Source organism: Antedon bifida, chromosome 1 (genome assembly GCF_963402885.1).
Source record: "Antedon bifida chromosome 1, ecAntBifi1.1, whole genome shotgun sequence".
In the NCBI taxonomy this organism is placed as follows: Eukaryota; Metazoa; Echinodermata; class Crinoidea; order Comatulida; family Antedonidae; genus Antedon; species Antedon bifida.
The window spans coordinates 15,099,714-15,124,480 of record NC_136226.1 but is presented as its reverse complement, the minus strand read 5'-3'; the positions used below and the strand labels follow the sequence as shown (position 1 = coordinate 15,124,480).

The following is a 24,767-nucleotide window of genomic DNA, read 5'->3' as shown; positions in this document are numbered from 1 at the left end:
CAGTGAGTTGCCGGAACGCATGACAATGTTGTAATTTAATTCGGGGAAAGATGAAATGATCTATTTTCATTAAGATTCGCCTCGTGAAAATACAACCTTTCATTTTTCACCTCATAAAATGATTTGCCCCATTGCACTCATAAACCTTCATTAATGATTAATGAATGTTTATGAAATGGGACAAATAATTTGACTTATTCTTCTCTAATAAGATAACATACAATTCATTATTGTATGTTATCTTATTGGAGAAGAATAATTCATTAGGCATGAGTGAATTTCTTTATACCATTCCCATGGAATAACTATGCAAATATACATATATACTGTAATTACACTTTCTGAATGGAGAAATATGACAGGCTTGTATTTCCAGCTCACTACTAATACCACATGCTACACTTACTTCTTGTTCTCTGATGTTTAGCCCCTTTCCATCTTTACACAAAAGATCTGTGATGACTTCATTGTACAACTCCATGTAACAAACTCTCAATAGGTACTCTCGATCAGTAGACTATAAAAAAAAAACATTCTTTATTACTGCCTAATAACGCCTTAATAAGACCTAGCATTCATGTTTTTGTATATACAGTATATAATATATCTCAAATCGTAAATTCATTTATTATAGATTTCATAAAGAACAAAATCATTATATAAAAAAAATACAAAGAGCTGTCAGAAAGTTAGTAAAACTGTCATTGGTTGAAAATAAATATATTTTTATATTACAGTACACACAAGAAATGTAAAAACAAATATACAGACAGATCTGAGACACAAAACAAAGATCAGAGTGTCAAAATTATTTTTATTTGAAGTTTATCCTACCTTGTCAATGGTATTAAAAATTTGTTGAATTGCCTTTGGAATTATTCCAGGTATACTCGCATTACCTTGCATTGTGAATGTCTTTCCACTGGATGTTTGCCCATAGGCAAAAATTGTACCTTTAACATCAAATAAAAAACAATATTATTATTATTTATTCATTAATTTTGTGTTTTTAATATTTGTTCTGCCTCTCTCATGTCACCGCTGTGTCAGTTTTGTTTTTCTTTTGCATATTTATACTGAATAAAAAAAAATTACTCAGTTTCATCATATTATACAAATAATGAATGTTTATGAGTGTAATGGTACAAATAATAAAAGTGAATGATGAAAGGTTATAACGAGGTAATTGCAAACAATTATATATATTTGGTTTTTTATGATTATAGTAAATGTTATATTTAAACAATTTTTTTTCGTACATGAAAAATAGAGAAAAAAAGGTACTATTGAATAACAGTTCAATAGTGCATACTATTGCATGCCAGGAAGGAATTTATTTGGGTGAACTAATATATTATATTGTACCATCATATCCATCCATAGCTGATTCAATAATAGGCTCTGCAACTTGTGAATATACATCATTTGTTGATTGTCCCATATGAAAAACATAATCTGAAACAAAATGAACAGAATTCAATTTGTGAGAGCCAAACAAAATCAGATAATAATAAAATAAATGACACTCTTCTTTTAGTTTAAAAATGAACAACAAACAACATACATATTTGCAGTTGTGAGCAGAAGACCTACCAAAAGTATAGGGTTTTCCAACATTTTTATTCTTTGAATCTACTTGATATATCGTACTATTTTCCACCTTCCAATGTAAGTTTGTATCATGACTGGATTCCCTATAACATTAAATTCAAATAAAACAATTATCAAATAATCGTTAGACTTAACACTTTGACTGCCAAACACGAAGATCTTCGTGTTTCTCGTTTTTTAACGAAATCCGGTAGATAGGTTAATTATTGGTATATACTATAAATATGGACACTATTTTCGGTCTGGACCATCAATATTTTACTATTTGAAAGTAACTAATCTGGTTACGAACGACTGTCAAAATGGTACCTGTCGAAATAACATACACCGCGCATCACAGTAGCGCGTAGAGCGATGGCTTGCCGCATTGTGTATCGGTCGCGCGCTAGCTATGCCGCCGAAGCATTACAAAGGTTTTTGTGGATTGGCATGTTTGTTTGTTATCTGAATAAAAAATAATGGAGTCATTTTCAATATGGAGTCTTTAATTTTATTATTGTATGTATACCCTAATTGTTTTGGTGTTTCACTGTAGGCCTAAGTGACCAAGTTTCACGCAACAAACTTGTTTAGAAATGGTATGGATATTATCATCAGTTTACTAGGCTAGGCCGTTTTACGACTAGGCCTAGGCTAGTAGTACTAGCCTAGGCCTAGTCGTAAAACGGTTCCGGACCAACTTTAGGCCTAGTTAACTAGGCCTGGTGTCTTTACTATGTGAATTTTGGCGAAAGAGATTAATGATTTATAATTTATGTAATACAGTACATTTTCGATAGTGATAACCTGTTTTTATAGGCCTATCGGTGCCGTGTAAGTAACTTTTTCGTTGTTTGTTGATCTCACCGGGCGATATTTTCATATTGTGATGTCTTGCACAAAATCGTGAATATCTCGACTTTCTTGCGCGAAACTACGAAAAACTAAAAAAGTGGGTTACTTTTATTTTACTATTACGATTTACATATTGCGATTTGAAAATCGTTCTTGGTACCATTGTAAAGCTAAAATCTTTATGATTATTTTAGTCTAAATTACATATAAATCAGATCACATACACACTTTCAATCAGCTTTAATAAAAACATCGAATTGCGAAAACGCTGGTGGTGGCAGTTTCTAACTGGAAAAACCTCTGACAGTCAAAGTGTTAAAGGTTTTGATAAATAGGCTATTCACATACTGTATGAAGTAAATCTCAAAGTATAAATATACACAATATATAAAATAGACAAATTATCAAAATTCACTGACCTTGTTATTAGAGGACGAACACGTATAGCAACGTGAACGTTATCCATTATTTAAACAATCGATTTACTGTAGGTCTTCCTGGAAAAAAATAATCAACAACTGAAACCTACTACCCTATCTATAATATAATAAAGAAGAAGGTACTAAATAAAATATCGGAATGTTATTATTTATATAGGCCTAGGCATTTGATTTTGCTCAATATAATAATAGGGATATCGAAAGCTGACTCCATTTTCATTACCACGATAAAACAGCGCGTTACTATGCGCGCAATGTCATTGACGCGGTGTTTTTTTTACATTGGTAAACACTTTTTATTAGGTAATTATTCTGAAAATAAATTAATTATGAAAATATCCTTTTGAGTAAATATTTATTTACCTATTATTCTATAAGATAAAGTATTTTTTATTTCCATTTCATTCAACCAAAAATGTGAATATAGTGGTTAAAAGATCGTTATCGCCTAGCGCGTATAGACTTTGTTTACTACGAACCCCTCGGAAGGCTCAATGACCTACCATTTTCAACCTTATTTTTGTAGTTGAGCCTCTTATGACCTCAAAATGTTTTTTATTCCTACACCAAGATAATATAGTTCCACATACCATGTGCTTGTTACTAAGAAAAATATTAATTTTAAGTGCTAAAAAAACAGTTTTATCCCGATATGAGGCCTTCATGATTCGAATATTTCATAGTAACAACCCATATACCATGAAAAATATCCGTTTTGTCCATTTTTTAAATAATTTTTGGAAAATTCCGAGAGGCTCAACTACAAAAACGCCATTTTGTGGTATGATGTCATTGCAAGCCAATCAAACCTCTGCATTCGACCGCTCCGCAGGTCTCACGGTTGAACGATTTTGGATTCTCGCCCTTTGATTGGTTGACGCGAATCAACACACAGCGGAATAATTTTCTCGCGAGTGCCGTGAAGTCACATGGTCTAAGGCCTGTCCAATTACACGTGAAAATAATGCATTGAAATTCTTCGAATGAGGTTAAATTAACACTTTTTTTTATATAATAAATAAGTAATATCATATTTTATTGAATTTTACAATGTTGATATACAATTTATATTACTTAAAACCGTGATTTTATTTAATTATTTTTACGAAAAATGACTAGTTCATACAATTGTCGACTGAGGGCGCAATTTGTTTACATCGTTCGTGGCTAAAAACGATCATTTTCGACGATGTTTTAAACCCTATATTTCGAAAACTACAAGTCATATTTTCATAATTCTTTCTTTATTATAATATTGATACAAAATACTAACAGGCAATGTATAATTTGTTTGAAAAATATTAACTTTTAATTTTACATCGTTATCCCTAATAATAAATAGCCTAGGCTATACTGTATTACTATAAGATATTTTATTGCATACTACTTACTAGGCTAGGCCCTAGGCCTAGCCCACCCAGGGCCTAGCTAGGCTATTTAGGTAGGACTCGCAGGGATGCACACACGAAGAAGCTAGTCTAGGCCTACTACTCAGGCCTAAGCTAAGGGCCTAGCTATTAGGCCGCCCTAGCATACCCTCTAGCATAGCCATAGGGCCTATATATAGCCTCCTCCTAGGCTAGGGCTAGGCCTAGCCTAGGCTAGGCCTAGGCCTAGGCCTAAATGCCATAAATAAGACAAGAGAGACCAATCAATAGATTTATAATTATTATTACTAATTAGGCCTAATGGTTGCCATAAATCAAACCTAAAATGTAAACGTTCTCCCACCATGTAGGCCTATTGCAAAATTACGAAAAAGTTCATATTATACGCAATTTAGTAACTCACCTATGGCTTTCTTAGGCGGCCTATCTATCTGACGATCCACCACACCGACACCACCGCCGATGATCAACAACTCAATGACGTTTTTACAAAATTTTAAAAGTGACCGGTTGGTCTTTTCAACATTGTTTTTTTTTTGTAATTTTTATAATAAGATAATCACATCAAATATTCACTAACATAATAGATAATATAATGAAAAAGATTTCTTTTATTTTTAAATACTTATTTCTTATTAAGAAATATAAATAAACTTACAAAATATTGTTGTAAAATGATAATAATGATCTAATTACAAGCCGACGATAAAAAGGTGGCGTCCTTCTACTTACTGTATTTCGAACTCGGTGCAGTGAAGCGTACTCTCGAATAACAGGAAGATGTGAGTACAGTACTTAAACTTATATTTTCTGTTTTACTTCCTTATTAGAACAAATCATCCAACTCTCTTGTTAAAAAACTCGTATATATTTGTTAACTTTAAATACGACAAGAAAGATGAAATTCGTTCCAATATGCATCGTGATATTCATTTTGATTACAGGTAACTTCTATATTAAGGCATCAGTTTATTAATAATTATAGTATATATTAGCCTACATTATCGAAACAGATCTAGTTTCGTGTCGTACAGTGGACAGTATATTGTACAGTAGACTTATGAAAAGGTTAATGACTTTTTCGTTACAGTTATATATGCTTTCAAATGCATTTTTTTTGTATAGATACTCTGTCTGACCAATGTCCGAACGGTTTTACCGTTCCTATTTGTCCACGAGCAGATGATTCACCGTCAGAAACAAAGTGCTGTAAAATCAATAACCATGATTCATGTTGTGTAGAATCATACGAGTAAGTTAAATGTTAGCACATGTTCTTTTTCTATTGAAGAAACGACAACGAACGACAGACAAGACATAGACAGCTAGAGCGGCGAACAAATAAAAATGACCATACAAGTGTAATATTAAAGATGATGGTCCCCAAAAACATGAAAAATAACTCGTTATTAAAATTTAAAATGTTGGTATCATAAAAAGGGATAGGCCTAATACTACTACTTATACAACTTATGAAAAGACAAAATGGTTATCAACCAAAAACCTCCATTGGAGGGCACTGTCAATTTAAGTCTTTAAGTTTTTCAGGTAAAAATTATTTGCTTCCATCCAATTGGTCAAAGTTAATAACATGATATTAAAATGGCATATTCAACAAACAACATTTTTTGTCAGGGGGTGGGGGACAATATATTTTTACGCCTAATTGGCCTCTAACATTCTATAGAAAGGGGAAAAATGGCAAAATGTTTCCTACTTTCTAGGATTTTTATCAGATAATCTATATTGTTTTGACTACTCTTGTAACATGACATGCTGATTTTGCCATTTGTCCTCATCCAAGAAAGAAGATGGTGTGATTAATGTGGAAACGAAAGGGACGTATCATTTAATAAATAATATATTATAATTTTTAAACACATAAAATGAAATAATAATAATAATGTGAATATACTTTCATTTTCAGAGTATGGTTAATAGTTGTGGTAGCTGTTAGCATTGTCAGTTTCATTACGTTCGTGGGCGTTGTATGTTGCTGTTGTATGGCTGGTTGCTATTTTTATGAACAACGCAAACGTTACGATTACGTTTGGGTGCGCTCTGATCCATACGGGAAAAACCTAAGCTATCAGAATACTTAAGGAGGATGAGTTTGGATTGTGTTGTCCTAGTTTAAAATGTTGATTTAATTATTGAAATGGGTTTCTATTTCTAGTTATTCATAGGCACGAAAGTGATGTATTTTCAGTTGTTTCCGGGTTTTTATAGATTAGGTCTATGAATCGCGCATTGCGTAAACGCGAAATCATTTAGTTGTTAGGCAAGGACCAATTGCATCTAAAAATATGATTGATAAATTTACCGTCGAGCCTAATTTTAAGTTATTTATTAAGAAATACAGTATTACAATTTTTGGAATTAATTTTTTTGAAATTTTAAAATGATATGTAATTTGAAAAATTCGTCATACTTAGAAGAGACAAATTTATTTTGCGAGACAATCACCATTATAAATACCTGGTGGTTGTGATATGCTTACAGCTATAGTTTTTACTCTTCGCTTTCTAGCAGTAATGGCGGGCATCGGATGTTCCGGGTACCACCTTAACAAGGAAACAATGAATCATCATGGCCACAAAATGATGTCCGACGCCACTTGGGAAGCACACCATATTATTCTACTATAAAACATTATTTAAAAACATGTTAGAGATCACAGTGATTGATCATCTTTAAAAAGTTTCATGGGGAACAAAAATGAATGGTATTTGTTGTACAAAATATAATGCATTTCTGCCAAAAAGTTGTCCATATTAGTCACGTAATAAATGTAGTAAAACATTGTACTATTCCTGTATGTTTATGTTATTGCATTCCAGATGTTAAGAAACATTTTTGAAAGAGAATCAATAGTAACTTACTCGTGTACCCGTTTTATATTGTACTGTGTTTTGCATAATGATAAATCATATAGGCCTATAGTATGTATTTTAAATGAGATAAAACAAATAAACTATCGACACGATACTCTATAAAATATGCATCATCTTAAAACCATTAATGGGTTTTATATGAATTGAGCACGTATTATCAATGCAGACATTTCCGTCCTATTATTAGGCCTACAATAATTTCTAAAGGAAAGAAAAGTAACAAAAGGAATTTGTTTTTATAAATTTACTGCATACTAATTTTGTCTATTGTTATACATCCGGGGCAGTTACTTCAATTGCTGCGTACAGATTACGTCACTTCATGCGCAGTGAACTAGAAAAGGGGCGTTTAGAAATTGAACTCCGCCATAGCTGCTGTCGTCGATGTGAACGTCATCTATAATTCAAGTGAATGAATCATACAAAATATCACACAAAATCTTGGGCATCGACGTTTGAACAGCTACATTTATAGAGCATATATTTTATAAAAGTATTATTGCAATAAAATATTTGACTATTTTTTCTCCGGTATATTCACCTACCATTGTTGATCTGTGAAACTAACGGGTTTTTGAATCCGGAAGTTGTAGGTGAAAGGAGTTGTTGGAAGCTATACAGTAGTCGCTAAAAAGATGGGTACCAAAGACGATGAATATGATTATTTATTTAAAGGTAATTTCATAAAATACGAACTATTATTAAACATTTGTGTTATTTTTTACCTGAATTGTTTGTCGTTAAAAACTATGTTTATACAATGTTATGAGCTAGGCTGGGCTTGAAAAAATCCGGACCGGGTTGTTGAGGCCTACATTTCCGCAAAGATACGGGACAAAAATACAGAGGTTGAGGCCTGGCTGGGTTAAGTGTTTTGGTATTGTTGTGAGGCCTACCTAGCCTAGCTTAATACGTTAATAATACTGTTTGATTAGTTATGTTGATTATTTGCTTTTTAGAATTATAGGCCTACTGTAGGCCTAGGCCTATTTTGAAAGTTATGTGAAGGTGGTTATTATTATGCAGTTACTTGTTGATTCAAATAAATATTCCTAAATAGGCCTAGGCCTAAATGAAATTGGTAGGCATCCTACTTTTTTGTTGTTGGGCTCAATAAAAATAATATTAATTTTAGTAACAAGTAGTTTTTTTGTCATCAATTCTATTCTAATTTATGAGAGTGGGTGGTGGATTAAAATCGCTTTAATTAATAGTAAGTTAGTAGTACTAACTATACTGTACCAGAGGCGGATTTAGGCGGTGGCTAACAAGCTTTAGCCCCCCCCCCCCCTTTAAATAAATAGCCATATATTTTTTTTAAATAAAATAATTACTATTTTTATTTTTCTGCAACCTGACTGATCATTTTTGTTATCATTTATGAAATATTTAGCGCCCCCCCCCCCCCCCCCTAATCTATAACGCTGGATCCATCCCTGTGTACTCTTAGTCAAAAGCTTCCTAACTTACCCTGTACAGTACAGTATTTATATATTTTATAAAACCCGACACTAATAGAATGGATGTAAAACTATTATAACAATATCACATAAACATTGATAACTATCAAAAAAGGGGTCAATGAAATTATCCTTTTCAACATAAAAATAATGATTAAAAAGTAAACTGATACCAGAAATGAATTATTAATTCAATGTACTGTACAAAATGCTTTATTTATAAAAAAAAAAAGTAATGATACTGTAGTTTATGCTGATTAAAAGTTCGACAGATTGGCGTACAGTTTTACTAATAAGTTACTGTAATACAGTATTTTTAAATTTTAAATACTGTAAAACCGGCCTGACTGCAGTAAAGTATGCAAAACAAATATTGTACTGTATCGTACTGTAAACTGGCAATCCCTTTTGTGTGGTTTAGTAGTTTGATAAATGATGAGTGATAAGTAACGGGTATTTCCCAAGCTTGAATGGTTACACGTAGTAAAACCATCCTGATTCATCGACTTCTCATGGATTAGGTCATCATCATATTCTAAAGCACCAACCACCACTTACTCAACAGTTTTTGTCCTTTTAAATTCTTTTACAGATCCATTTATTCATAATAATTAGTGAAGCATAAAGAAGGGCAATAACTGTTTTATTTTCATAGAGAAAATAAAATTTATTACTGTACAAAATGGGTGTGACATCATTTCCTTATATAATGAAACCAGATACCTGTTGTGTATACCTATTCATTGATGGTTTCTATGGCAAATTGACATTGTTTTATTATTTATTATTTATTCAATGTTAAATAATTTGACAACTCTTTTACTTTAATTTTCTTTTGGATTAATTTTATATAGATTACTGTGCACTAATTCTCAATATTATTAAAACATTTTTTTTTGCCACAGTTGTTCTCATTGGAGATTCTGGTGTAGGTAAAAGTAATCTTTTATCAAGGTTTACAAGAAATGAATTTAATCTTGAAAGTAAGAGTACCATTGGTGTTGAGTTTGCTACTAGGAGTATTCAAGTTGATGGAAAAACGATAAAAGCTCAAATTTGGGACACGGCTGGTCAGGAACGTTATCGAGCCATAACTAGTGCGTAAGTATTACCTTACTGTGTTTTCTTGATCTCAAAGATCTATCTGAGAAGAGACAGCATCAGTTACACATGGATAGATACAATGGGAAATTAACTGAAAGATCTTTCTAAAAAATTTTTTTTTTATTCTATTAATGAATTGAAATTGGCCTCAGGCATAACAATGTCATGTTTCTGCTTAAAGTAAAATATGTAAATAGTTTTTTATAATGCTGGATTTCTCAATACAACTTCCTTGTTTCATGACCCCAAAGGGCAAAGTTCAGGTTTTTGTGTGTTTTGTATATTACAGTACTGCAGCTTGCTAAATCTGTATCTTAATTAAGTTCATACACTGTAACACTTTCCTCCACATTATTCAATAGATTTATATCATAAGATCGTAGTATTTCAACATTTTTAATACTCATTTTATTATGGTTGTTACTGCATACATTACAATTACATTGCAATATTAGACTTTGTTTTGTTATTATTTCAATTTTTCTGTCTGAAACCAATTAACAGCTCGCAATCTTTTATTGTCTCAAGATTTTCAAATCATAAATTTTCAGATGCTATTTTTTCTCTTTCGAGGTCACTTGTCTTAAGTTCCAAAGGCATATTTGCATCTCGAAGATGGCTGACATATTTTTAAACCAACCATATGCTTATGCTATACTGTACCAGACTTCCATGTTTATCTGATGATTTACATTATTTTCATTAATGTTTTTATTAGATACTATAGAGGAGCTGTAGGAGCTTTACTTGTATATGATATAGCTAAACATCTAACATATGAAAACGTTGAGCGATGGTTAAAAGAACTACGTGATCACGCTGACAACAATATTGTTATAATGTTAGTAGGTAACAAGAGCGATTTGCGACATCTACGTGCAGTACCTACAGATGAAGCCAGAAGTTTTGCAGGTATTTTATCGTTTTATTCCCTTCATTTTACATACAAATTGAAATAAAATTTAGTGTATTAAATTTGCCTTTTGCATCATGTGACAGTGTGATACTTATCAATGAACTGTAAACCTAAGCCTATCAAAAATAGACCTTCAAGCAAGAGCTCAAAAGCACATCACTAGGTCTGGCCAATCAAAAATAGATCTTTAAGCAAGAGCTCAAATTCACATCACTAGGTCTGGCTGTTTGATTCCGTAGCCAATTGTTTATTAAAGTTCATTGAATATTTTAACACGGTCTACAGTAGAACTACTAATAGAATGCACCAAAAGGGACTTTACACTTCCAAATTAATTTGCTGACATCTATACACACATACTTACTATGCTACTTATACTTTAATCAATATGTAATTATACGATGGCAGTATAATAATTTATGTTAATTACATGAAGTTCATACTAGATACCATAGGATTATTAACATGTTCAAATAAACTAAGGCATGTATTTAAAAAGTCATACGCATCCATGGATTAACATATATTATGACAATTGTCTTTATTACAGAAAAGAATCAATTATCATTTATTGAGACTTCAGCTTTGGATTCAACAAATGTGGAACAGGCATTTCATCAAATCTTAACAGGTATACAAGATAATTGTGATATGTGATACTGTAGTTAAACCTAAGGAAATATGTGAAATATGGTTGATAAAAACAAAAATGCACAAACAACAGATAATATACTTTTTCTTTACAGATATCTATAAGATTGTATCACAAAAGAACATCAGAGATGGTGGTAACGGAGATGGGTCGCCAACTGATGATGTGGAACCTATAAAAATACCCCCAACACAACCATATGAACCTAAAAAAAGACCATGCTGCCAATCATAAGCTTAATCAATTATAGTCTTGAATCTGTCAATAATAGAATCCTATTGCATTGTGGAAACAAAAACATCTATGATCACATCAACTATTAATTGTAGCAGATTAATATCGCTACAAATAATGACGCGAGTTGCGTTTGTATAAGGAGTTACCAGATCCAGATAAATTTGTATATAGTAAATGGATGTGGTACTGAAGTGGATGAATATTGCGTGCCAAACTGTTGGCGTTATCACGGTTGTGTTTAGCAGCCAGCAAAACCCGCACACAAGCGCCTTACACCTATAGGATTCAATGAAAATGGAACAATAAATTTAGAAAAGAAAATGGGATAATTAATAGAACCTTCAACTGATGGTTATGGAATTGGTCTACGTTAGTTATCGACCTGTCCATTATTTTTTTTTTTTTTTTTTTATTTTTATATAATTTTTGGTTGTTAATCATTGCACAATAATATTGTATAATTATCAGTATATATTAGTTATTGTTTTTTTTTTCTTGTGTTAAATGTTTCAAGTTAAAAAGATATTTTGATGCACAACAAACATTTACTGTAACTCTCCTTTTAAAAATTACACCAATAATATATTTTTTCCTTTCAGACATAAACTAGTAAAATACTAAAATTTGAAAGTGGTGTTTAATTAGACTGATACTATATGTTTGGTACAAGATTCCGGGTGTTAAACCTGAATGTATGTAATTCTTCCCTTTACGATATTTGTCTATGTAGTGGCTAAAGAAAACATGCGATAAAAACATAAGCACACATAAAGTCTATGTGCAATTTGCATAGTAACAAGATTGTTTGGATCATTAACAGGTTATTGCTAACACACAGTTATTGCGTATGTGTTACAGTACTTAAATGTCAACCTTACAATGTGTTGAAATATGCATTTCAAGGACAGTTATCCTTTTAGGGCCTGTTTCTGCAGAAAAACATGCTAGCCATAACATCTAAGCAGAAACAAGCCCCAGAATCAAATATTACAAAGCGTCGACTTAGACTTGCTATCTTAATGTATAGCTTGACAAATATACACACTCCTGTAAAGCAATACGCAGTGCTTGTAAATTTGCTGGCATATAATAGTTTAATGAGAATAACAACAGCCACAAAACACGGTATAACCACCTAATACACTATTTTTATTTAATTTGTATAATTCTACTATTCTAGCCTTGAGTATATAAAAAATGATTTTTGTTTTTCATTTAGTATTTTTTAATTGTGGATCAGCCATTTGGTGTATTATAGAGCTTTCTTCACTGATTAATTAATATTGTATGTTAATTAAATGCAATAAGTACTGCTACTTGATTTTAAAAACAAATCCTGAATAATACTGATAAATATTGTATACAAATTATGTTATTTGTTTCACTTTTTATTTGTTCCCAAATCCACTAGGTAGTTTTGTAAAATCACAGTCCAGTGTAAATAAATGGATAAACCATGTAAAGTGAATTTTAAACTCATTACATTGTAAGCCCTCATTATGAATTTTACATCTTAAATTGTCATTACCATACATACATTGCAACTCGATCAGTATTTATCAAGCTTCTTTCTTTGTTAGAAATGCAGTGTTTTGGGTTTTAAATAAGGCTAACCAACTACATTTTGGTCCTCTAGTTGCATTTACACCCCACCCTTCCCATAGTTGACCCATTTCCAATATCTGGCTGGATGCCTGTTAACTGTAGTTGAGTATAGAATTTTCTTTTACAAACATTTGGTCCCATTTCTCATTCCGATCTTTATGTCATTAAAAGAAAGAAAAAGATTATACAGTAGTTTAAAATTTGAAGCCATGTGTATTTTATGGACCAAAGACCGACAATATAGATTGATTTGAATGTAAAAGGTGCAACAAATTTAAAATAGCAGTACGCATTACTTAAATACCTACTTTAAAACCCAATTATTTTTGTGTCCTAATAAAAATAATTTTTGCAATAACATTTTTGATCGTCAGTAAATCTTTAACTGGTTTGCATATCCCTAATGTTCACTACCAACATTAATGGCTTGTCAATTCTGTTAAAAATCAATTGTAGATATTTGTATTTGTAGTGCTAAATTGTTTTATTCTAAGTTACGTAAATATTAAACAATGTATGTATTAACTCATTATTTCCAAAAACATCCGTTTCATATGAGGCAATTGCAAAGTATTATTCCCTGAATAGAGAAATCAAAAATATTTTTAATTTATTGTTTTTAGTCATTTTTGTTGTTACGATTATATTAGCATTTTCTGTTGGTTTTTGTAGACTATTTACTGTACATTAAAACTGTATAAGTTTTGTAAAAATAAAGACTTAAAATTTCTAGTCGGTTTTGAAGTTAACATTCTAGCCGATGAATGAATTTATGTACATGCGTGTTAAGTGATGTCTAAAATGCTGATGTTCATAAATGATAATAGATTACAGTTATTATTCCAAGTGTTAATTCTCAATTATGTCTCGAGGACTCTCATTTTATTTGTTTTCCAATTGTCATGATAAATAAATATATATTTTTGTTGTGAACAAATTATCCATGTTTTTATTACATGAAAAAGTCTATTACTATTAAAGGGGGGTTTCATGTAATCGTAGTAACATATTCCATTATTACACAGAGGGTGATATTAGTAAAATATTGTTTTTGCTATAAAAATGATTACTGTGAATTCCAAAATATATATATATACATCCTATATTCAATGTAGAAACCTTTGAAAATATTAGTAAACAATAATTGAATTTGTAATTTCATGATTGAACAGTCTACATGTTTCAGTTAAATAAATTGAAGTAGCTTCAAGAATGACATTGTTTATTATTTTTCTACTGTTTCCAATTTACCATACTAGATAGCGACAATCCAAACCTCCAAACCTTTTATATGCCCACCAGGAATGGTGGATTAGCCTGGATTTTAAAGTATCAAAATTATTCATGTATCATCTCCTACTCATTAAAAAAAAAAAAAAACCATGCATCTAAACTTGCCCCAAGTATCTTTTTACATATACATTTACAAGTGCCAATAACATTTTTTTTGTAAAGTAATGTATAGGATAAGTATGACACGCCATGTCTTTTTACAAATATTAAGGGCATCATCTAGAATCGTACTACAATATATCATACAATTTGACTACCTGTATTTTTAATACAAATCAAACTGCGCAGTGCTCTAGCATAAACAAGTGCTGTATTGACACCTATATGTACACTAGGGAAAAAACAATAATCAATAACACTGTATGCTCACATTAAACAAGATGTGAATTATTATATCCAACTGAATGTACAAAGAAATGCAAGTAGCATTGAAGCAGATTTGAAATAATAGATTAAGAAAAACGAGTCATTGTAATGAATGGGGACAGGTATTCACTGTGTGGATCCACTAAATTAATAAGGATAATATTATCCGTATATATTTATATGCACATTAACATAGCAATGTGAAAACACATGTGGTGCATTAATATGTTCATCTTACAAACATAAAAATAGTCACACAGACTACAAATTGACAATATGTATTTATTTTGTTCATAAATATTGCTCATTATCATTTACAAAAATACTACACTGAATACAGACATAAAAAAAAGATGACATAAAAAAAAGATGACATAAACATTGGAATTTTAATCAAATGTCCAGAGAAGATGCTAAATAACTATTTTCTATCAGAAAACCATCAGAACAGGTTCATGTCAGATTTTGCATACAGAATTAGCGACACTCCATGCTGCTACGTGCATATATTGGCTTATTGAGATGTGATTTTATTTGCCAGAGAGCATGTGACAGACGCTTTAAACAGATGTAAAAAAAGTAGGACATTGTTATTAAACCTCTGAAATGTTTTAAATAAAGACTTAATTATTACATATTTACAAAAAGATGGCAAGAACAAATATTTTACAAACAAAATTCAACACAGGGTATTTCTGTACAACAAGTTTACACAATAGTCGGACCTTAAATATATTTTATAAAAACAGATCATTGTAACCATCATTTGATTTAATTAAACATAAAAACAACAAATAAGTTTAGTTTTTATAACAAATTTAAATAAAAAAAATTAAAGTATTTTATTTAAAAATAAGGTCATTAATCATCAAATAAAAATAATTTTATATAGAATACACAATTCATTAAATATGTTTTTGTGAGGAAATCAAAATATAAAAGAGTGTACAAACAAACAAAAATGTTGAATTGCATTAAATCATATAATACAGTAGTTTATAAAAAATAAGCACTAGAAGTATACAAAAAACATTTTTAGCAGATTTTGTCTATCTTATAATAAGAGTTGAAATAATTTATTTTCACTGACATTATAATGTGTGTTCTGGTGATTTGCATTATGTAACAATGTAACTAAACTATATCTGTTTTTTAACAATCAATTAAATCGTAGAAATTAATAGCAAGATAATGTAATACAACTTTATGTCATTGTATTCCCATGTGAAATATAAATTTAATATCATATCATAAATATTATCGATTCATAAATGATATAACAGTATAACACAAACACAGTTAATAAGCAAAGCAACCTTTATGCTAATTTATTCCCATAGGTCAGGGTACAACTGTCCCTCTTTTCAGAATACATAACTTTAAGCTATGTAAATTAAGGAAGTGTTATTGGCAGGATTTAAAACAAATTGCACTAAATAAAAAATGTTTTTTATTGTAAATTTGGCAAGAACAAATTAAATTACCACACTTTATTTTAGTTATATAATAATTATAGTAATTTCAGATTAAACTGGTTCAGGCAGACATTATGCCTAAACTGTAAATAAAGTATATATTGAAAACGGATGCACTTCTGTTGCTTATGTACAATACTTATATAGATCATGCCTAAATTCTAATACATAAACTATTGAAAAAAATCAATTTGAAGTATTCTGAAATAGGACATAAATTTAATTAAATATATTAAATACTTCTTCATATTTTCCAATAAATATATATCTAAATACTGTACTTCCATACTATTTTAAATAAAGCATTTATTTTGAAAACCGAATATCATCATTCCTTCATGGCTTTCACATTTTGTTTATTCTTGTCAACTGTTATATTCATTCACCATGGAAACTTAATAGTGATACTGTACTATAATATAAAAATTATTTCATATTTTGACTATAAATATGCAATATTAAAAAGAATCTCCTTTTTTCCAAGATTTTATAAATTATTTGCTACAAAGTTTCAATTACTAAAACAAATTAACATTTTTAGCATTCTTATCTACAGTATGAAGCTTCAAATCTTATTCTTTGCAAGCTTGCACATAGACTTGCCCCAAGTCTGTAATTAGTGTCCTTTTTATGTTACTCCACCAGTCGACATTTTGATTTTTGTCTCAAAATACAACATAGACAATTATGAGTATTATATTATACATATGAAATGCCATATGTGCCAAAACATTTATCTTTACTAATTACGGGCTAGAACCTAGTTTAGTTTGCACATTATAACGAAGAGCTGTACTGCCAATGATGCACCTCAACTCACAAGTATTTACTCCTGATCCACACAGCGCTGAAGTCAAAAGTTTTGTACCATAAAATGACCATTGGTTTTATATACTTACACTACTAAATAAAGTTTAACATTGTGGAATATTGTAAACCCGAAGAATTGAAAGACGCAGTCACATTGTTTTGTTTCATGTTTTCCTTTGCTTTTGTGTGTGCACCTTTTTACTTTGAGATTTTTTTGTGTGCTATTTTCACTTGTATTGTTCTTGCAGATTGAAACCTTGTAAAGCGCTATCATTATAGCCTCATGCTTTGTTGATCGAGATAGAATCACTGATTTACAAAACGTTTTAACGCATGACTGATATTTTCATAACCGAAAAAATCAGTTGGCCCAAGAAGCCTTCAAATTATAGTCTGTGTCTGTTGGAAAAATGACCATGGTGAGTGAGTGGCCGAGTGGTTAAGACAGTGGAACCGTAATTACGTAGCCATAACATCGGCAGGGGTTCAAGGTTCACTCACTCCATGGTTCTGGTGGTAGAACGAGTCTTCTCGGATAAGGACTATAAACTGTAGGTCCAGTGTACACATCTAGCTCGTGTGCACTTTAAAGAACCTAGTACATCTTTCGAGACGAGTAGGGGGTTACCCCGGTGTATTAGTACATCACAGCCACTGATCATAACTGGGCCCTCTGGGAGACCAGTCTTTGACTGAAGAGGTCGCCCAGTATAAATATTATATATTTCAATGGTCCTGTCGATAGTTTCAGAATTGATACACAAAATACCGCAAAACATTCAACAGTATTATGTATAAATTACACAGAACCATTTTGATAAAAATTCCTGAAATGATAAAATATGGTTGCAGCAATTTCAAATTCACAAGGATGTAGGATGGTGTAGTTCTTACCAACCAATTATATAGGATGCCTTACCAAACAAATATGGCTGGCATCATAGTCACTATTGACTATGTTGGCATCAGCTATACATTGTTTTAGTCTTGCAACTATTTGGGTACAGAGATCTACCACAAGTATTTTGACTTTTGACCTCAAATGTTTCTGGGTGTTGCTTTAAGACCACTCCTTCATCGACTATCTTCAATTATAAACATCTCAAGACTTTTGGCACTGGATCAATGAAGAGATTTCAGGAATGGCATACACACAGATATTTGGTTACCACACTGGTTAGGGTGGTACATTGGTGGCTCTCTCCCTTCTTCAGTCACTTTTTCTTTCCAGTTTTTGAGCACATACGTACAGACCTAGTTTATATGTACTTTATAAATTTATCTATTATAAACATGATCACTTAATTATGATTTATAAACCTCAAATATATCTTTATCTTGAAAATATATCTTTTCTTTACAAATTATCGAATGATCTTAATTTATTCTATCCGATACTGTACTGCTCATGTTGAAAGTGGATTGATGGTTAAATTTGAGGTTGAAAGTCAAAGGTCATTAAAATGGTGGATAGCTGTAACCTCCAAGTGACACATTCTCATAAGCTTCTGGAATTTCTGCATACACAGGCTGCTGTCTTGGAACCTCGTATGTGGTAGCTGAAATGATACAAACAGATAAAAAATGAATACAGTTATCATTTACTACTACTGTACCTACTAACAAACAGATGTCGCAATACATACCTGGAGCAATTTCAGGTTGTCGTGGTGGGTTGCCATAGAAATTTTGAGGTTTCTGTGATTGACTAGCACCCCCAACAACCCCATGTTCTCGAGACCTCTCTGCAAACACTAAGAAATAAAAATGCAATTTGAATATATTTTTATAGTTGTAGTATAATATTGCATTAGGGTACAATCTATCATTATGTTTATAACAACAAATAAATAACCAGCTGTGAAAAGTTTATGAAGGAATGTGGAAGAGATTTATATTAAGGTACGGGTGTCAAAAAGTATTTTGCATACTTAATACATGCATGTGTCCCAGTTCTGAATTCATAATATTTATTAATATCACTATCACAAACTTGTGTAAAAACAATCAATGGTGATGTGCTGTATACACCAGTCTTGTGAATAAATAAAGTTTATACAATAATAATGTCTAACAGTGTAAAGTTATATATACTTATACTTACAATTACTTTTCTCAGCTAGAACTTTGTCAATATTAGAACCACTGTAACAATTAACATTAGCATGAGGTGGGATTGGGGGTGGTGTTGATTTATATGGATTATACTGATCTGCTTCAGCATCTGTAAATACAAAAAATATGGTTAAAACTGAATCAATCAATTCAATTCACCAACACCTTTTATTTATTTTATTTCAAAGAATTTACCATATACTGTAGCCTCAGGTATAATCCTACTTCAGGTATAATCCCACCCCATATTTTATGTTTTCACAAACAGGCATATCCCCAGGTATAGTCCCAGTATAGGCCTCTCTCTAGTAAGTTCAGATGCATAACAAACATTTTTTCCCTGAACCAGGGTTGCCCCGGGTATAGTCCCACTCCCCAAAGTCGGCCCAATTTTGTGTTCTACGGAGGTGTGATTATACTAGAGGATAAATAGTAATTAAAATGTTATCATCTGTTGAATATTTGTACCATACCACAAGAGAAAAAATTTAACTTAACACTTAAACTTACTTTTAGTATTAATAGGATCTTCTTTGCCACCACAAGCACCCATGAGATCCACATTCTTGGATCCAGCACCTTTCTTCAAGGGCTCATCAAAGAGGTCATTATTTTGCAATTGTATTGCACCCCTAGCACCACCCACAGGCACCGTACATGGGTTGAACTCCATCGGACAATCAAAATAATGATTCGTAGTTGCATTCCCTCTAAAACTAAAAAAGTAAGCAATATGGTCATACTTAAATGCTGAAACATAGTGGAATATTAGTTTACAATTAAATGTTGTTTTTGATTGAATATTCACAGGTGTGGAAACTTCTGTCTCCAGGAGACAGAAACTTCTGTCTCCCTACTGTACTTTGCCATCAAACAGTGCTCTTTCTCATCTGTAATGACAGGGGTTGTTACTCTACCCTCAGAACTAAAGCTCTGTCTACACTATCAAACTAGTTTGACAAAAAAAATGTGATGTGCCCAAATATAGTAGTGATATGCCCAAATATAGTAGTGATATGACATCATCACTTTTTTTTGTCACATAAAGTTTGATTTTGATTTGATGGCTATATGTTGTAGTACCTGCTTGACAATAAAGAATAAAACAATTGCATCTGAGGCACAAGAAAAATCATTTGAACTACTGTTATATAAGAATACCAAATTACATTGCATGTATGTGAATGATACATTAACCAAACCAAAGTTTGACATTGTTTAGTACAGGATTGCCTGCTTTTAATGATAATGTACTTGTCAAATGTATGACCCACTATACAACCCCCGGGAGAGGTGCATCATTTACAAATAATTATTGATACATGGTGCGTCAAAAAATCAAATGGTACGTTGGTACTATAAATAAACAGTGGTGTGTCAATGTCCACCACTTTACCACCAACAATATCATAAACAACATGGTAATTAGTTCTTCAAAACGGGTGAGTAATGCTTATCTAAAGGTAAGTCACTTTTTTGACACAGGGGTGCGTCATTGTATTCATAAGGTATGACGCACGTCATACAAATGACACATCTCTCACGGTGGTCATACAATTGACAAGTGCATATTTATGCATGCAAAAACACAAACAATTCACCAAATAAAATCTACCAGCATACACAATATATATAAATCATTGTCATTATGCAATTAAACATCGACAAAATTATCAATTACATGACTATGTATGTGAAAATGTGATAAAGTGACTGTAATATGCCAACAATTATGAAATAGAAGCGTGGATGAAAGCAGAGTCGAAATGATAAAGTGCAATTTGCAGAGAATGTCAAACCTGTCATCGTCACTAGGTGGTACTCGCATATACGAGCGTCCGCCGCTATTATTAGTTGATGCTGAATATCTGTTGATGTGAAAATTTTTATTGGTAAATTCTTATCAACGTTCTGACAATTCAACTTTTTAAGGCTTTAAATTTAAAAGACAAAAGAAATATATTACTTGAAAAGAAATTTGAAATGTAATTAACACATTGATGCATAATGCAATAAAGAATAATTTGCTATCAAACTAAAATATTAAAATGCAGGAATTATTTTATAATATTTGGATGCTTTACTGCTCATGCTATAATAAACATACAAACATTATTCTTCTGAGAATAGAAACAATTCGATGAATAATAATCAAATTACTTACGATACGGCTGGTATATGACTTTTTTCTTTTCTGCGGCGTCTTAGTATCAGGAAAAGGATAATAGCGATGAGAAGGATTATAAGAAGAAAAGATATCACAAGAGGCAGAATGTAGTTTGATCCCTCTTCTTCACCATCATTTCCATCTAGCAATCTATCAGCATTTGCTTGGATTTCTGCAATAAAACAAAAATATGACTAACAAAACTGTTTTTCATCGCAAAAATATTGTCACCCATATGGTTCCACAACTTTGTTTGAAATACAAATTTCAGCAGATACTATAAAATTAAAAAAAACCATGGTTTTGACAGATCATATAAAAATGGTAACAATACAGAGGCTGCCAATGTACTGTACTGTCTTTTAACAATCTCATTAAAAATATAACTCAAGAGTTATGCACAAACAACCTGTAAATGGTCAATGGTCGTAATCTAAAGTATATGTATAATATTTCTTTATAGAACTGGTGTAAAACATCTTCTCATATTTATGCTCATAAAAGCAATCACCAATTCAGTCAATCAGGTTATTGCATTACAAGATAAAGTTCAAGATACCAGTTTATAAAACAATGCAGGAAATGACTTGAATACTTACTTGATATACAACCTTCCTTATGTTCATCAAGACATACACATCCATATGTACGATCACATGTAAATTGATCATTCTCACATTTGCATTTGTCTTTGCAATTTACTCCAAACGACCCAACCTCACATGCTGCAAGACATAAAAAACAGAAGTTATAAATATATATAAAAGCCAGGGAATATGGACATGACCTATGACCTCAGCAACATATTATATTTTTAAATAATGGGCATAGTTGGAACCAAACCAGAAAAAGCAGCTCCTACTAAAAGTAATAATACGAATTCAAGAATATACAGTTAGTTTTCCTTTATTCTTGACTACTTCTGGTTACCTAAAACAATGTCCGTGTACCACTAGATAAAAAAAGTTTAAAATCTTAAAATTCTTTGAGCAATACTATTAGTGTAGGCATAGAGATATATCTCTATGGTGTAGGCTGGTATGTCATTTATATGAATGTCGTGTATATTTTTTGTTAAAAGCAAACTTTGACTTTATTTCATATCTTGATAATATAAGGAATAAAAAAAAATATGTTGCCATTGTTGCCGAAATTTAAAGGACCAAATTCAAGATGGCCACCAACATTCAAATAATCCTATTTAAAACCAGAATATCACCAATAACACAAATTATGAATGTGGAACAAGTCCGTTTTGATGGTATTACACATTATACAATCTTAACTATGTAAAGTGATAACCTGTCGGCCATCTTGGATTTCAAAATGGCCACCACTAATAATTTTTGTTGTTCTAAAATAGTCACTTCTCATAGGATTGTCTAAATATAAGGCTGTCTAAAGTTGTCAATGTTCTCTATATATTAGATATATAATAAGAAAATAAAAAAAGAAAATAAAGGACCTAGGAGTACTAATTACTAATGACTGTAAACCAAGCCAACACTGCGCCAAAGTATCTCAGCGGGCCATGAACTGTTTAAGAAGCATCAGAAGGACTTTCGTATATATGGATAAGGATTGTTTTAACGTCATCTACAAGCATTATGTACGCCCACATCTCGAATTTTGTGTTCAAGTATGGAATCCGTATCTTCAAAAGGACATAAATGTAATTGAAAGAGTACAACGTCGTGCGACTAAATTAGTTCCATGTATCCGTTCATATTCATATGAAGATCGTTTACAATTTCTTGGCCTAACAACCTTGTATGACAGAAGAATTCGAGGTGACCTGATTGAAGCATATAAAATTGTTAAAGATTTCGAGGGTGTAGCCAAGGATGACTTTTTCCAAATGAGAAGTAACATTAGCAGAATTACTCGAGGGCATCACCTGAGATTTTTCAAGCCTATTTTCCATAAAGGATTGAACTGTAGAAGACATACCTTCTCGCAACGAGTAATAAACCATTGGAACAGTTTACCAGCCGACGTTGTCAATTCTGAGACCGCTAATACCTTCAAGAATCGCATCGACACAATGTAGTTGATATGGGGTTTAACAAGGCACATCGCCTAAACTTTCCCATTATAACTAAACTAAACTCATAATCCCTCAGTGTCAGTTTTCAGATGTAGTTTACAGACAGGCCTACATCCCCACCCCCTTCCCAGGGCTAATTAAAATACTTTATAACAATTTCCTACCACACAGTTCTGGTCAATATGATAGCCTACTACCCCTAGCCTAAGCACAATTAAATTCAGGGTACAATTATGGTCATTTTGATATCCCACATGTATGCTTACGTGCTGAAACAGAACAAACATCGAAAGTGAGGAAAAGTGGGCCATTTTGACCACATTTTGGCCCCTAATGCTTGGTTCCCACTAGAGACGCAACACAACGACGTAACGCAACGTAAGGGATTTGAATCAATCACAAGCAATGGATTTATTTGATGGTCGCTTGTCATTGGTCAACTGGTTTGCGTTGCGTCTACGTCCTTGCGTTGCGTCCTAGTTTGAACCAAGCTTAACCTGGATCCTAGATGGCGGATGATGTTCAAATGTAGTTTACAACTTTCCCGGTACAATTCTGGTCATTTTGATACCCAATATGTAAGGTTATGTGCAGTAACAAAAATTTGTATATAAGAAAGTATGAGCATTTGAAATGAGGTATTGCAGTACTTTCGCTGATTTGTTTCTGAACAAGCTTGTTGGGATCACAGATCAGTCTGTTGAAGTTTGATGGATACAATAGTAGAGAACGAAGGAAGGTCAACTTACTATATCGCATTCAAGACAGCTCACTGATTAGAAATATTTCATTTGGCAGAGTTAGTTAGTTAGTCATTAAACTGAAGAAATTTATGAGATGTTTTAATATGAAGAAGTGTACTATACTGTAGACCTCCTGATGGTCAACATTTTGTGTTAATCACCATGTTGTTGTCATAGGCATATCATTTTGTGTCATTTCAATCTAGTTTAATTTAACTTACACACGTTTTAATAAGAAATTTAACCCAATTTTTAAAAATGGTGGCCATTTTTAAATTCAAAATGGCCACCATTTTGTGTTAATAACCATGTCATTGTCATATGCCTATCATTTTATGTGATTTCAATCAACGTCATAACTTACACATGTTTTAATAAGAAATTTAATCCATTTTAAAAAAAAGGCGGCCATTTTGAAATTCAAAATGTCAAAATACTGATGAATATAGGTTTATAATAATTTTTATATAGCAGAGCAGAGAGTGTTACTTTGTCCAATATGGTACATTTATTGGATATTTTACGTATTGCCGGCCATCTTAGATTTGACACCCTTAAGCTTTTTTTAAAAAATGGCAACATATTTTTTTTATTACTTTACATCCTAAAA

General features: G+C 31.7%; 4 protein-coding genes across 4 annotated transcripts in view; 2 read left to right on the top strand and 2 right to left on the bottom strand.

Annotated features, from left to right (window-relative positions):
- Window positions 1–2,923, bottom strand: part of LOC144844095 (uncharacterized) — a 32,205-nt gene extending 29,282 nt beyond the window's left edge. Inside the window, exons 1-5 of the mRNA XM_078700835.1 lie at window positions 2,865–2,923; window positions 1,594–1,694; window positions 1,366–1,455; window positions 835–953; window positions 407–517 (exon numbers count right to left, since the gene is read on the bottom strand). Of these exons, the coding sequence (XP_078556961.1) occupies window positions 407–517; window positions 835–953; window positions 1,366–1,455; window positions 1,594–1,694; window positions 2,865–2,911 (468 nt within the window). The 5' untranslated portion in view covers window positions 2,912–2,923. The remainder of the gene's footprint in view (window positions 1–406; window positions 518–834; window positions 954–1,365; window positions 1,456–1,593; window positions 1,695–2,864) is intronic.
- A 2,127-nt stretch (window positions 2,924–5,050) lies between these two features.
- Window positions 5,051–7,152, top strand: LOC144844041 (uncharacterized). Its single transcript, XM_078700832.1, has 3 exons — window positions 5,051–5,217; window positions 5,399–5,525; window positions 6,201–7,152. Exons 1-3 carry the CDS (start codon window positions 5,172–5,174, stop codon window positions 6,373–6,375), a joined length of 348 nt encoding a protein of 115 aa, XP_078556958.1. The 5' UTR covers window positions 5,051–5,171; the 3' UTR covers window positions 6,376–7,152.
- Window positions 7,153–7,245: 93 nt separating this feature from the next.
- Window positions 7,246–14,354, top strand: LOC144844025 (ras-related protein Rab-11A-like). Its single transcript, XM_078700831.1, has 5 exons — window positions 7,246–7,842; window positions 9,533–9,728; window positions 10,450–10,643; window positions 11,198–11,278; window positions 11,394–14,354. The coding sequence occupies exons 1-5, from the start codon at window positions 7,803–7,805 to the stop codon at window positions 11,531–11,533; spliced, it is 651 nt and encodes a 216-aa protein (XP_078556957.1). The 5' UTR covers window positions 7,246–7,802; the 3' UTR covers window positions 11,534–14,354.
- Window positions 14,355–15,068: 714 nt separating this feature from the next.
- The window catches only part of LOC144843745 (uncharacterized), a 30,569-nt gene continuing 20,870 nt past the window's right edge, over window positions 15,069–24,767 (bottom strand). The window contains exons 21-27 of the mRNA XM_078700674.1: window positions 21,967–22,092; window positions 21,365–21,539; window positions 21,000–21,068; window positions 19,711–19,916; window positions 19,190–19,309; window positions 18,732–18,839; window positions 15,069–18,644 (exon numbers count right to left, since the gene is read on the bottom strand). Coding sequence (XP_078556800.1) covers window positions 18,544–18,644; window positions 18,732–18,839; window positions 19,190–19,309; window positions 19,711–19,916; window positions 21,000–21,068; window positions 21,365–21,539; window positions 21,967–22,092 — 905 coding nt within the window. The 3' untranslated portion in view covers window positions 15,069–18,543. The remainder of the gene's footprint in view (window positions 18,645–18,731; window positions 18,840–19,189; window positions 19,310–19,710; window positions 19,917–20,999; window positions 21,069–21,364; window positions 21,540–21,966; window positions 22,093–24,767) is intronic.